The following is a 13,792-nucleotide window of genomic DNA, read 5'->3' as shown; positions in this document are numbered from 1 at the left end:
GCGCCTACCTTTTTGATCAGACACACACAGATGAGGCGCCGTGCCACCCTCAAAGGCGAGCGTGTACGCATGCTGTGAAATAACCAAATCAAAAGAGCTTCACACTAACAATATATGAATCAGTCTGACTGCATTTCACAGCACATGTGTTTATTTGGCGGTTGGCTGGTTTGATTTGAGTATTTGAGTATTACACTCATACACACCCCATGCTTTCATACCCCTGGCACATATTAGTAAGCTGCTTCAGGACATGGATGGAGTTTGGGGCGTTATGGGCTGTTGGGGTCTTTGCAGATTCCAAAGTTGGTGTTGGTGATAGCGCCCCCTATGGTCCAGTCAGTGTTACACTTGAGGCGGTGCTCACATGGGCAGTGGCAGTAGGAGTCGTACCAGCTCTGGGGAAGCCAGAAACATTGGATCAGGCTCAGAAAATATGAGAATAAAACTACAGTAAGAATGGCATATAATATATCCATATTTTCCATCTGCTTATGAAACTCCCAGGAGTTACTGCTGTGTACAGGGGCGAGTGAAAAGAAGATAGGGATCTAACTCCAATCCTGTACACCAGGATCAAAAACCGGAACATTTCAGAAGAATGTCTGCCGAGCAGTAGACGTGAGGAGCCCCGGAGGCTGAGTCTGTCTGATTACTATGCTGGAGAAAGCATTCTGCCCTGACACAGTGTTCTCCTTCTAGAAAAGATATGTCTTCTCACATGCCTACTGTGTGCAGTGCACACTATAGAATATAATAGAAAAGCCTTTATTGTCATTGTATTTGCATTCAGCGAAAACAGGAAACAGCATTTCATCAGCCCCTATACAGGCCCCTGCACAGAGGCCAACTTTATCTAGCACCTGGAGACTTCCTAGAATTTTCCATGGCCTTCATTTTTATTTGTAGACACCACCAGCCCTACCCCACCCGACCCCCACCCCCTGTCCCCTATGCTTTCCCATCCCATGTGGTTGAATATATATTTATAGAGAGAGAGAGAGAAAGACAAAAAATAGTCATTCATTAAAAAAATGGAGGGAAGCATCAAAGCACCTTTCCTAACCATTTAATAAATACGACCAGCCCTTATCATATCTGCCACATCCTTCCGGGACATTTCCCCCAGTTAGGATGTGCCTTCCTCAGCACCATAGACCATCTCAGGGCAGCCCTACTGTAGCATGCAGGGCTGCACACTCCTGTGTTTGTGAGTATGGTGAATGCACCCATAATTCTGAGCGTGTAGTAGCTGTAGGGTGTAAAGTGTAATTCTTTGTGTGATGTTCAAATTATGCGTGTATTTGTGTCCCCCTCTTACGTTAAGGTCAGCAGGTATTTTCTGTGGTTTGGAGTCTGTGTGTTAAGTTAGATGCCTCGTGTAGTTTCCTCTTGTGTCAGCGTCTATGCCCACCCTTACCCTGTAAACTGTGCCTGTGTCATTCCTTGCCAGTTGTCATGAGAGCCAATGAAAATTCTTGACTCTGCTTGCCGCTATATTAGTGTCAGTAGTGGTATAGCACCCCCTAGTGGAATGGAAGACTAGAGCAGAAGATAACTTCACCCAAGCAGATGTCGAGGATCTGATAGTCTGACTGCAGTGAGGAGAGGCACAATCACAGAGTTATATCCCAGTAACCCTGAAGGGGATGATTCTGGCTGTGTCTCCACCCCGGGAGAAGCCAGCCCTGGACGGTGAGGGAGCAGCTGGATGCCACCACCGTGAAGCCTGGCCCACCGAGGGGGGAAGGAGACCCCTGGCCCAGGGCCAGAGCTTAAAGGAGGAGGGGGGGGGGGGTTAGAGGAAACGCCTGCAGATGTAGCCACGTGTGCCTTCCTTTTCACACACACATTTAAAAGACACAATTTCAACTAGCTGACTCCCGACTGTGAACTCTCATCACAAAGTTCTTAGGCCACATCTGGCTTCATTCAAACTTCATTGTTACTTCATCCCATTTATCCTAATCCTTGGTGACGCACTGATTTTCTTTCATTTGTTTCCCCCTTTAAATGATTAGCCCTGTTCTACTGTCACTCTGCTCTGGCAACACTGTACGCTACTTTGAACTGAATTATATTCTGTTCCATTCAATTCAAATCCATCCATCGAACAGAACTGAGTCTATGCTGGTCCACACCATCATCATTCATCATCATTATCATTGTTTATTCAGGGAGAATTGACTGAGCACAGGGCTCTTTTGCAGCAATGCCCTGACCGAGGCTACATAATACAGAAGAACAATAAATAAACAAACCATAACAAAACAAAACAGACAAAATAAATAAACAAAACACATAAAAAAAACCTCCTGGAACCTTGGAAGAGCACTTCTCTTTCTCTGCAGCTAGGGGAGCACAGCGGGCCAGGCTGGTGCCAGAGGGACGGTGACAGCAGGAGCTCTTACACTGCATGCTGAACGCACACAGCACACCGTTACCCTACACACAGACACAGTGTATGAGTTCCATTAACCCTAACAAGCACAGATACAAACACCATTATCATTTACAGAAATACATATGAGCATTAATATATTTATATATATACTGTATATATACACAGATGCAAATGTTAAAAGTTATGTTCAAAAATGAAACGTTACAAAATTACTAAATACTTAAGTGTACTACACAAAGTGATAATTGGAAATAGCAAGTTAAGTTAATTTCAGGATGAAACGGCTGAATTCTTACCAGCACAATTCGCATGTCAGTGGGTGCAGCCAAGGCAATTGTCAGTAGGCTCCCAGCCAGCAAGAACATCACAACAGTCCTCATGCTTCTGTCAGTCCAGTCCAGTTACAAACACATGCGAGCCAGCCCACACGGATGTACTCTACTATTTCCTATGATGCACCCGATTAGCTGCTATAGCTGACCTGTCATGCCTCAAGTTCAGACAGCTACACCTGTAAACACCAAAGGATTCACAAACATATGCAGGGCCTTCAAGAGACGCTGGTTCATCAAAGAGAGGAGGACAAAGAAAGGGTGAAAAGGGTTTTTCCAAAACATATGCATTTTGCAACTTCATAACAATGTGAATACCTTTCCTTTCCTTCCATTTTAATGCATATGTAACTAAAGTACTTTTACTCTGCATGTGACTTCTGGTGACTCATACACAGGTACGCTTTCTGGTTACCCAACAATAAGCCTTTTGTCACCTTACTCCTGTGATTACATTACCATCAATAATTCATTTCTTCACACCTTCTGTTGGCATGAGGGGTTGTCACTAACACCTTCACAAAGCCGGAGGTTCTAGGAGCTGATTGAGCGAGTAGGATCAAACTTCTACAGTAGTCTTTTTTTATCATCCTCACAGTCACTTTAAACAATGTTTTATATCTCAGTGAAACCTATTTGCCTGAGGTGCGATAGTTTGTAGAGTTGAGGAATTGCTCTTCAGCAGTGCCGGTCTCACTGGAATTGATTCAGGAGCTGTCTATGGTGCTGAATATTTTACCCGACACTCGTTAATCCACCTTACTCTGTAGGAATTTGGATGTGTGGGTGTTATAGGAAAAGCAGCTCCTCATACGAATGAAATAATTCTTCCAGGTTCTGGTTCAGCCCTGGGGAGGAAAATCTAAAAAGAAAGGAAAATCAGCAATCACCTGTCAATTGGAAATCGACCATTGCGAATTACTTTTACATTCGATCTCTTTTTGTTTATTAGAACTTCTGAAATTGCATTTTTTCCCTCTCTCTTTTTCTTTTAAATACCTTGACCTGAATACATTTCAACCATGGATAAGATGCTGCCTGCCCAAGAGGCTGCCAAAATCTACCACACCAACTACGTGAGAAACGCAAGAGCCGTAGGGGTGTTGTGGGCAGTGTTCACCATGTGCTTCGCGATCATCACTGTCACTGTGTTCATCCAGCCCTATTGGATCGGGGACAGCGTGAGTACCCCGCAGGCAGGGTACTTCGGCCTCTTCCACTACTGCATCGGCAACGCACTCACCTCGGAGCTCATCTGCAAAGGGAGCGTCTTGGACTTCGGCTCCATCCCGTCCCCTGCCTTTAGGACGGGGCTGTTCTTCGTGGGGTCTTCAATGCTGCTGATTGTAGGGAGCCTAGTGGCCCTCAGCTTGTTCTGGTTCCTCAACACCGGCAGTGTTTATAAGATCTGCGCCTGGATGCAACTGGCAGCAGGTGAGAGAGACGCAATGCCCTTTTCAGGTTACAAACTCGTGCGCATCCCACAATGTGTTTCTTATTCGCAAAATCAAAGGCTGTGTGTTGTTTTATGAATGTGAATTTCCTATTGAAAATATATAGATATAAAAAATATTTATAAATAAGTCAAGTTTGCCTAAGGCTTGTCTTTTTAACGGAGACATACGTGACCAAAGATACAACTATTTTGTTTTATTTTGTATCTATATATGAATGGGAATTTTCTATTAAAAATATTTATATATATTTTTTATATTTATATAAGTCAAGTTTGCCTGGGGCTTGTCTTTTTAACGGAGACATGCGTGACCAAAGATACAACAATTTAGTTTTATTTTGTTATCTATAGCTTATATATGTGAAATCACCTTATCTATAGCTTATATATGTGCTTTGTTCCTCAAGTTAACTTTGGCAATACTGTTTCTTAAAGTTACTCATGTCAACAAAGCAAGTCTATCTGCACTTAATTGAGAGAGAGAGGGAGCGAGAGAGACCTTCACTTGACAGTCTTGGCCGTCAGTGCATAGGCCAATCATTGAGTATCTAGTTTGGGTTGCTGTATAGTCGCGTCAGTAAACGCTTCACATACCCACGTCCAATGCTTTACCTTGAGTTTACTCCTCGAAATTGCCAAAAAATAATTGTAAAAATATGTTTTTATGTCTAACCGGAGCTTTCCATATGCACTTGTCTTCCAACGTCGTGGTCACTGTCTGTTGTTTTGATTAAACACGAAAATACTCGGGGTTATATATATATTTATATGATCAGACTTAACTAGGCCTATGGGTTAACAGCTTGTTCGTCCTGTTGAACTTAAGGAACACATATTCATATATCCGATAAGGTTATGTGGTGAACTCATCCCTGATTCTAATGAATTCTCTAGAACCTTGCATGAGGTGACATTTATTGAACAGACATAAGACTCATCACTTAGCACAGAACCACTATGGTCCTTCAGTTTTTGTGTTGATGTAGGCAGGTTGGTGAATTTGGCACTATTTACTGTTGAGGGGACCTCCTGACCAGGGGCGGCCCTAGCACATTTGGCGCTCTAGGCGAGCTTCACTACTGCCCCCCCCCCCCCCCCCCCCCACGAAAACGGAAAACTTTCAAACGCTATTTTGCCTTGTAAGACTGCAATTATTTCACATAAACACAACAACGATCGCAGCAAATAGACTGTGTTACCGTCACGCACCTGTATAAACTCAGTACTCCCAACACAGTACAACGACATGCAATAAGAACAGTAAGGAACAGGTAGCTACATCGTTAGTTCATCATCACACATAGAAAATGATGCGCCCGCCGCAAGGCATTATGGGGCGACTATGCCGGCACGTTACAGTAGGCTATTCTCATTATTTGTTAAATTTAGCTTTGTGGCGAAATTTACTTTTTCGCTTCAATGTCGTTAAAAGAATAAGTTAATTTGCGCATAGGCCTACGTGAAATTGTTGGAGGAAGTTTGTTTTGTAATTAGTTGCAGCAGACGAGGCGCTGTTGAGCGGCTGTTCCCATAAATCCATGTTAAAGTTCGTCATTCACAATAATGTTTGATAACCCCTGAAGAAGTTGTATTATTTTTTTCCCACGTGTTTTCTATCTGCTCATTATACACTGTTTCTCCAAAATTAGTTTGATCTCTGAAATACTGTGTTCATTAGTGTTTTCATGATAACATATTGTAGCAACCCTTAATGTGTATTGTACATCATAAGTACATATGCCTGCACCTCGCAAGGTTACACCATCATTAATATTTTCTGTCTTTACAACGGTAGAGAGAGCAATTTGGTGTAATCCGGCCCGTCTAATCATGCACGCCGTTCTGTTAATACCAATGAAGAACATACCCCTCCGTTTTTGATTTTTGGCTCATATACCCTAATGTTAGATTTAGTTCTTAATGTCAAAATATTGGTTGGAGATATAGAAGCGGCGCCAATGTATGCGTCCGGGGGGGAAAAAGAAAATTATTATTGTTTTTTTTTTTCTTCTTTCGGGTGCATTATTTGGCGATCCCCCTCCAGATGGCGCTCTAGTCGGCCGCCTAACCCGCCTGTAGGAAAGGCCGCCCCTGCTCCTGACTACTGTCTGCATTTGAAGTCACCGATTTTTGCGCGTTGAGTCATTGCACTTGACATGTTTTGCTTCCGCCCCTTAACGTTTTTGACCCCACACATTTCCCACGTGATCTTCCCTCCAGCTGCACTAATGACGATGGGCTGTCTGATCTACCCTGACGGCTGGGACGCTCCAGAGGTGAAGCGCATGTGCGGAGAGCGCACGGATAAGTACGCGCTGGGGAACTGCACCGTGCGCTGGGCATACATTCTCGCCATCATCAGCATCATGGACTCACTCATCCTCTCATTCCTGGCCTTTACGCTGGGCAACCGGCAGGACCAGCTGCTCCCGGAAGACTTCGAGGTGGCGACTCCTGAGGACGCACCGGTTGAAGGTAAGGCCGCTTTGCATACATTATGTGCTTTCACTATTCGCCATTTTACGCACTGGTGTTCTTCTGGGGTCGTATTAAACAGATTACAGTTCTTAATATGCAACAGATACAAAAGGTTTACAGCTATATTACGAAACGTAATTACATGTAGTGTCATACGTGAAATTGAACCCGCTGGTTTGCAGTTGTCAAGCATTCTCACTTTCCTTTCCTTCACTTTATCTTTTACTTTTAAAACAGAGAAAGCCTGAACGCAGTCTCATGGTGGTCAGAATAAGCGAAACACTCTCAAAAACGGTGATGTAGGAATGTTGGAAGAGAAGAAATGAAGATGCTGACGGCTGGGTGAAATGGAGGATTTCTGTAGACCTACCTGGCCAGACTGCCTTCACACCTACATCTTTAGTTATCCTTTATTTAAAAAGTCCACATTTTGACAATTTACCCATCACAGCAATCCAGCCTTCTTTCTATGTTTGCTGGATGTAGCAAAACCTTAGTCTGGGAAGTCCCGCCCCACTTCTTCCGGCCAAATTGATTTTGCCTCAGAACTGGGTCTGGCCAAGTATGGATACCCGTTCATTTCAAGAGTTCCACAATCCTTGGAGCCAATCACAAACTGGCTTTTGGCTACCTGGCGCGCCATTGGCGGATTTAAACTTACCACGGCTACGTTACAAATTCTACTGCACGGAGAGTTTTTAAACATTGGACATGGTGGCCGCCGAAGCACCGCAAAACTTCGATAAGGCAAGTTTTCTTTGAAAACAGAACAGAAACTTGCCCTGGAACAATTCATACAGAAAAAATATGTGTTTGCTTTATTACCGATCGTTGTATCGTTGTATAGTATCGTTGGTCTGATTGGTTAAAGGCGTGTCCAATTACGTGAGTGAAGTGGATCGCTGATGATAGTTGGCCAGACTAACTGAGCAAATGCAATGCAGTGAAGGGGCAGGGAATTCCCAGACAAGCAAAACCTTCAATCACCCGACAAAACAGCCTCTTCTTATCTAGATAAGTGCTCTACTCACTCCAAGGCAACCCTGAATGCACAGCGTCCGTTCCATCCTTCTTCAGGCCAATCTTCTGAACGACCCTCCTCAATGATGTCCATTTTAACACCTGCAGCTGACTGGTACAGTGATAGAACTGCTCAAATTTGGTGAGGGGATTCTAAACCACTCTCCAAATGGTTCAGATCTCTGGCTGCCGAGGTTACGGTCTCTAGATCACACTTTTTAAGTGTGTTTGTCTGAAGTCTCAACAAATTGACTTATTGTAATTTCTTTCTGTAATGACACTTTGGGCTTTCTGAGGCATATAGGAATTTAAAAAGTCCTATAATTGTGAAGACCCAGAAGCAGCAATACACTTCAACACGTTTCAAAATGTTTTAAGCAAAGTCTGTAGATTAAGGTATGACACCTAACAGCAACTACTTCACCGAAACAAAACATTTGAAATTGAAATTAAAGAGTGCCTTGTCTGGTTAAACTGGGTTCACTGAAGAGTAATGCACCGCGCAGACAAATGAGTTTGCACACGTCTTCCAAATGCTTTATTAAAACATTACTATCCCGCTAAATAATCTTAGCTAAGATACAATAGTATGATTTCTTAAAAACTGTACATGGCTGCAATATACAGATCAAGGCAAACTCTTTGGTACAGATATATACAGACACAGACAACACACTCATATGTTCTCACACACACAACAGACAGACAAACATACATACACACACTTTTCACAATGTTCTTTTTCTTTGTTCTGTGGTGTTTGACAGCTAACTGTGTGTGGAACATAATGATCTACTGGCTTCGAACAGCAAGACAATCTTTCTTTCACAAACGCACACTATTGAACAAAACAAATGAAAAGGTGACACTGATTGATCAGGTGGTGGTGGTGGTGGTGACAGTGACACTGGACACACAGGCAGTAATGCAGGTTTCCTGACCGATCACAGTCCTGTCTCTGAGTGGAAGTCACAACCATGAACTCAGCTCTTTCCCACAGTGCTGTCGCTGCGCAGATTTCCAATACTAGAATATTTGTGTAACAAAGTTGTTTTTTTTCATTTTCCTTTTTTTTTTTTTTTCAGAGACTAAACAGAGTGTGAACCCCAAACAGAAATTAATCAAACCCTACTAAGAGTAACGCTGGAGTCACTTCAGAGGTGAATCAAACCCTACTAAGAGTAACGCTGGAGTTGCCCTCAGAGATGGATCAGACCCTACTAAGAGTCGACTCGCACAACGGGTGGAGTCACCTCAGAGATGAATCAAATCCTACTAAGAGTAACGCTGGAGTCACCTCAGAGGTGAATCAATCCCTACTAAGAGTAACGCTGGAGTCACCTCAGAGATTAATCAATCCCTACTAAGAGTAACGCTGGAGTCACCTCAGAGGTGAATCAAATCCTACTAAGAATAACGCTGAAGTTGCCCTCAGAGGTGAATCAATCCCTACTAAGAGTCGACTCGCATAACGCTGAAGTTGCCCTCAGAGGTGAATCAATCGCTACTAAGAGTCGACTCGCATAAAGCTGAAGTTGCCCTTAGAGGTGTATCAATCCCTACTAAGAGTCGACTCGCGTAATGCTTGAGTCACCTCAGAGATACTAGAATACAGATGAGATTCTCAGACTACAGTTCATTCATCCATTTTATCTGGAGTTAAAAACAAACAAGGTAACAAAAGGAAAAACAGTTAACAAGACAGAGAGAAGTGTACAAACCATCTACGGAAAGAATAAATTGGGACACATCCAACCACAAAAAAAAAATACAAAAACCAAACAAACAAAGAGAGAAAAACATCAACAAAAACAACAACAAAAATAATCATACTCAGCAGAAAAAGAAACCACACACTCACAGGCACACACGCAAACACACACACGAAAATAAACAAAAATAAGTAGATGTCAGATATGCTCCAATTGGAAAGTGATCTGTTGCAGTCTCTCGTATGGGTAAGGTCTGGTCAGGAGAGGAAGAGACGGTCAGAGAGGGCTGGGCGTAACGGAGTGTAGGGCCCTGCTGTGGCCACAAGAGGGAAGCACACCCATGTCTCTGCCTGCCTGAGAAGAGCAGGGTGGTAGTCAGACATGGCAGAGCCAACTGCAACCACCTGAGAACGATCCAAGGGGTGGCACAGAAGCTCCACAGCGAGGCCCTTTTTTTGGGGGAGATGAGAGGGGATGGAGGCCTAACCCCTGGAAGAAGCCATCTCTGAAGTAGAGCTGGGGGAGATCCAGTACGGATCTGCTTCATCAGAGCCAGATCCAAACCAGAGTTTTAGCCGCTGCCCAGAGTGGGCCAGAGAGAGTGGAATTCCCAGCATCAGCCACTAGGAGGCAGTCCAGGGGTGGGGGAGGCATTCCACAGCTGGGCCTCTTCATTGGTGTCGGTTCAGAGGTGGGACAGTTCAGGGAAGACGGGGTAAACGTCCCCCAATAGAGGCGACTTCTGGAACACACCGGCCCTGACTTGGCCCTGATCTGGCACAGGTCCGTTTGAACAGGGCCAGATGTAGTCCAAAGTTGGCTGCTATGTGGGGTGAGGGTGTAGTTCTTGGTGCGGGCCACTAGGGGCGAGGCGCAATCCAGGCGTGGCGCAGGCAGTCTGCGGCCGTGGCCCTCTTCTCCGGGATGAGATCAAGCATGGGCAGCAGGAAGTCAGTGAAGCACTCTGCCTCCTCGCGCTGCCACTCATACTTATCCACCAGCACCTCCAGCAGACCCCACGGCTTCAGCTTGGTGATGTGCTTCAGGTCACCTGTACACACACACACACACACACACACACACACAGACGCAAACACACGCAAACAGACGCAAACAGACGCACACACACACACCGAAAACGCACGAACAAGCGCACACACACACACACGCACACAAACACACACACACACACACATTCACAAATGGTGCAATCAAACAAGAGCATAGTTTGCAAGGAAAAGGCAGCAAGAAACTTACTTGACGAGAATAGAAAAACTGCATTTAAACAGTCAACTGATTGATAATCAAAGATAATCTAACGTCAACCACTAAGAAACTCTGTACCTGGCACAGTCTGAGTCACTGATCACACATGACTTGGTGAATGTAGACACAGACATACACATACAGAGGGATATCAAATGCTACATTTCATGTAGTGGTTAAGGCAGAGAACTACACGCACACACTCTCTACAGGACTGAGATGAGGACAAACAGCCGTTACTCAAAGAGAAACTATAGCAGATATTCACACCTAACTATCTCATGCAGCAGATTTGACCAACTTGATAAAGACCTACACGAGCTCCAGAGCGCATAGTTGGCGCAAAACTATGCCTCTCTGGGGGCAGCTTCATCTTTACAAACATGCATCAGCAACTACAGTTCTAACAAGGATATAATAAAATGCAGTATGCTAAAAATACATAAACATATACACAAGAAGATGAAGATCAATTCTCACAGCTCTTTACCTTTCTTGGTGAAAAAATCCTTGGAATATTTCCCAGCCAAAATCTGTTTGCGAGGAACTGGCCCTAGCAGCTCAATGATCAATGCAATGTGGTCTGCCCCCGAGAAGGACAACCGCACAGGTGTGGGGAGGACAGGGAGACGAGAGAAGGAAGGGATGGACAAGACAAAACGACAAACAGACAGAGTCATCAAACACAAAAGCTCCAGTCATTCCCCACCCTGGGCAGAGAGGGGGGGGCCTGGGCAGCCAGCAGGACTCTCTGACAGCAGTATACTGCTCCCTGGGCAGGAATCAGGAACATCAAATCAAATGATGCCAATATGTCGCAATCATGTTCCAAACGTCCCGCCAGACAGCAGTACCCCACAGTAAGTCGTTCCAATTTGAGGTACGCAGCCAGATCCATCTCCACAGTAAGTGGGATTAGAGTAGGCGGATACTTTGTTCTGTGAGAGCTCCCCCACTGTGATGTCTACTCAGGATGGGGTTTTTGAATGTGGCTGCGTGCTGTCAGAGCGCCCCCTGGTGGTAACCCCTCTCGCGCCAGGGCAAGGCACAGACACGTGAGCGGCGTACCTCTGCGGCTGAAGAATTCCTGTGAAAATTTCCCACTCAGCGCAACATGGCGGGGGACTTTCCCCATCAGCTCAATAATCAGAGCAAGGTGGTCTGGAAGGGAGAAGCACAGGACCCAGAAAGAGAGAGAGAGAGAGAGAGAGAGAGAGAGAGGGAGAAATAGAGAGAGCGTAAGAGAGGGGGAGAGTGAGGGGGGGAAGAGCGAGAGAGAGGAAAAAAGAAGAGGGAGAGTAAAGAGAAGAGAATAGAAAGAGAGGAAAAAGAAGAGGGAAAGGAGAGCAAAGAGAAGAGAAGAGAGAGGGAAAGAAGACAAAGAGGGTAAAGGGGAACAGAGGGAAGAGGAAGCGAAAGAGAGCCAAGGGGAAGTACATTAGAGCAGGATGGAGACAGATGGTGTTGAGGTTATGACATGATGGACATGTGTAAGAACGCCACAGTACCTGCACCACTTTAACCAGCTCCTCCTCCTGCACTGACTGCAACACTTTAACCAGCTCCTCCTGTACTGACAACCACTTTAACCAGCTCCTCCTCCTATACTGACAACCACTTTAACCAGCTCCTCCTGTACTGACAACCACTTTAACCAGCTCCTCCTCCTGCACTGACAACCACTTTAACCAGCGTCTCCTTTACTGACTGCACTGACAACCACTTTAACCAGCTCCTCCTCCTGCACTGACTGAACCACTTTAACCAGCTCCTCCTGTACTGACAACCACTTTAACCAGCTCCTCCTCCTGTACTGACTGCACCACTTTAACCAGCTCCTCCTGTACTGACAACCACTTTAACCAGCTCCTCCTCCTGCACTGACTGCACCACTTTAACCAGCTCCTCCTGTACTGACAACCACTTTAACCAGCTCCTCCTCCTGTACTGACAACCACTTTAACCAGCTCCTCCTCCTGCACTGACTGCACCACTTTAACCAGCTCCTCCTGCACTGACAACCACTTTAACCAGCTCCTCCTTTACTGACTGCACTGACAACCACTTTAACCAGCTCCTCCTGTACTGACAACCACTTTAACCAGCTCCTCCTGCACTGACAACCACTTTAACCAGCTCCTCCTCCTGCTCCTCCTGCACTGACAACCACTTTAACCAGCTCCTCCTCCTGCACCTCCTGCACTGACAACCACTTTAACCAGCTCCTCCTCCTGCACTGACAACCACTTTAACCAGCTCCTCCTCCTGCACTGACTGAATCCTTATGTGGAACGAGAGACTATCTGTACTGACTGAACCTCATGTGTGGAGAGAGACTCTGCACTGACTGAACCTCGTGTGTAGAGGGAGAGAGCGAGAGAGAGCGTGAGACTCACTGCTCTGACTGATGCTGATATATTTAACCTAAATGACTCTCTGCACTGACTGAAGCGGATATATTGACCCTGAATGACGGAGTGAAGCTGATATATTTAACCTGAGTGACTCTCTGCACTGACTGAAGCTGATATATTGAACCTGAGCGACTCACTGCACTGACTGAAGCTGATATATTGAACCTGAGCGACTCTCTGCACTGACTGAGGCTGATGTGCTGAATGACTCACTGAACGATTCAGTGGCTGAAGCAGCCTGAGGCCTTGTGCCTCTGAAGCAGAAAGGGTGAGGTACTGGGCGCCTCCTTCTGTGAACATAAGCAAACATGCCTCAGATGACAGATGGGATGGGATGGAGTGAGTCAGCGGTTAGGAATTCGCTTTTGCGAGAACAGAGAACAGAGAGCGGAGAACCGGCCTGCCGATGCTCCTCTGCTGCAGGTGAGAACAGAACGCCAGGTTCCGTCTACGCCTTAGTCCTGCTATCACTGCTATCACGCACATTCATCTTAGGTGCTTCAGAGACTTCATTCAGACTTGCGACATGGCTATGGTCAGTGTCTACAGCTAAAACAAACATTGGCAACATCTACACTAGTATTTTTTTCTTTCTGTCGGACTATTTCTCGGTCTGTGTAAATATAAATATAACCACACGCATTCAAATTGGATGAATGTGCATTTCGTAATCCCATGTTTTACAGTTTAATTAATAGCCCGTCACCGCT

The 13,792-nt window shown here is 45.2% G+C and overlaps 3 protein-coding genes across 4 annotated transcripts in view; 1 reads left to right on the top strand and 2 right to left on the bottom strand.

Moving 5' to 3' along the window:
- Window positions 1-272: 272 nt before the first annotated feature.
- Window positions 273-2,784, bottom strand: LOC308381104 (colipase-like; the record flags this gene model as incomplete). Its single annotated transcript, XM_080858614.1, has 3 exons — window positions 273-398; window positions 2,323-2,445; window positions 2,701-2,784. The coding sequence occupies 3 exons, from the start codon at window positions 2,782-2,784 to the stop codon at window positions 273-275; spliced, it is 333 nt and encodes a 110-aa protein (XP_080714740.1).
- Window positions 2,785-3,758: 974 nt separating this feature from the next.
- Window positions 3,759-6,996, top strand: LOC308381082 (LHFPL tetraspan subfamily member 5 protein-like; the record flags this gene model as incomplete). The annotated part of the gene is made up of 3 exons (XM_080858592.1): window positions 3,759-4,170; window positions 6,413-6,667; window positions 6,974-6,996. 3 exons carry the CDS (start codon window positions 3,759-3,761, stop codon window positions 6,994-6,996), a joined length of 690 nt encoding a protein of 229 aa, XP_080714718.1.
- A 1,211-nt stretch (window positions 6,997-8,207) lies between these two features.
- srpk1a (SRSF protein kinase 1a) overlaps window positions 8,208-13,792 on the bottom strand; it is a 28,064-nt gene continuing 22,479 nt past the window's right edge. Inside the window, exons 15-16 of one of the 2 annotated variants that reach the window (XM_080832539.1) lie at window positions 11,737-11,829; window positions 8,208-10,453 (exon numbers count right to left, since the gene is read on the bottom strand). In XM_080832539.1, the coding sequence (XP_080688665.1) occupies window positions 10,263-10,453; window positions 11,737-11,829 (284 nt within the window). In that variant the 3' untranslated portion in view covers window positions 8,208-10,262. Of the gene's footprint in view, window positions 10,454-11,158; window positions 11,252-11,736; window positions 11,830-13,792 lie in introns of both variants that reach the window. The other variant, XM_080832538.1, reaches the window with a different exon arrangement.

Source organism: Sprattus sprattus, assembly GCF_963457725.1.
Source record: "Sprattus sprattus genome assembly, chromosome: 2".
NCBI classification, from domain to species: domain Eukaryota; kingdom Metazoa; phylum Chordata; class Actinopteri; order Clupeiformes; family Clupeidae; genus Sprattus; species Sprattus sprattus.
This window is presented reverse-complemented; position numbering and strand designations above follow the sequence as displayed.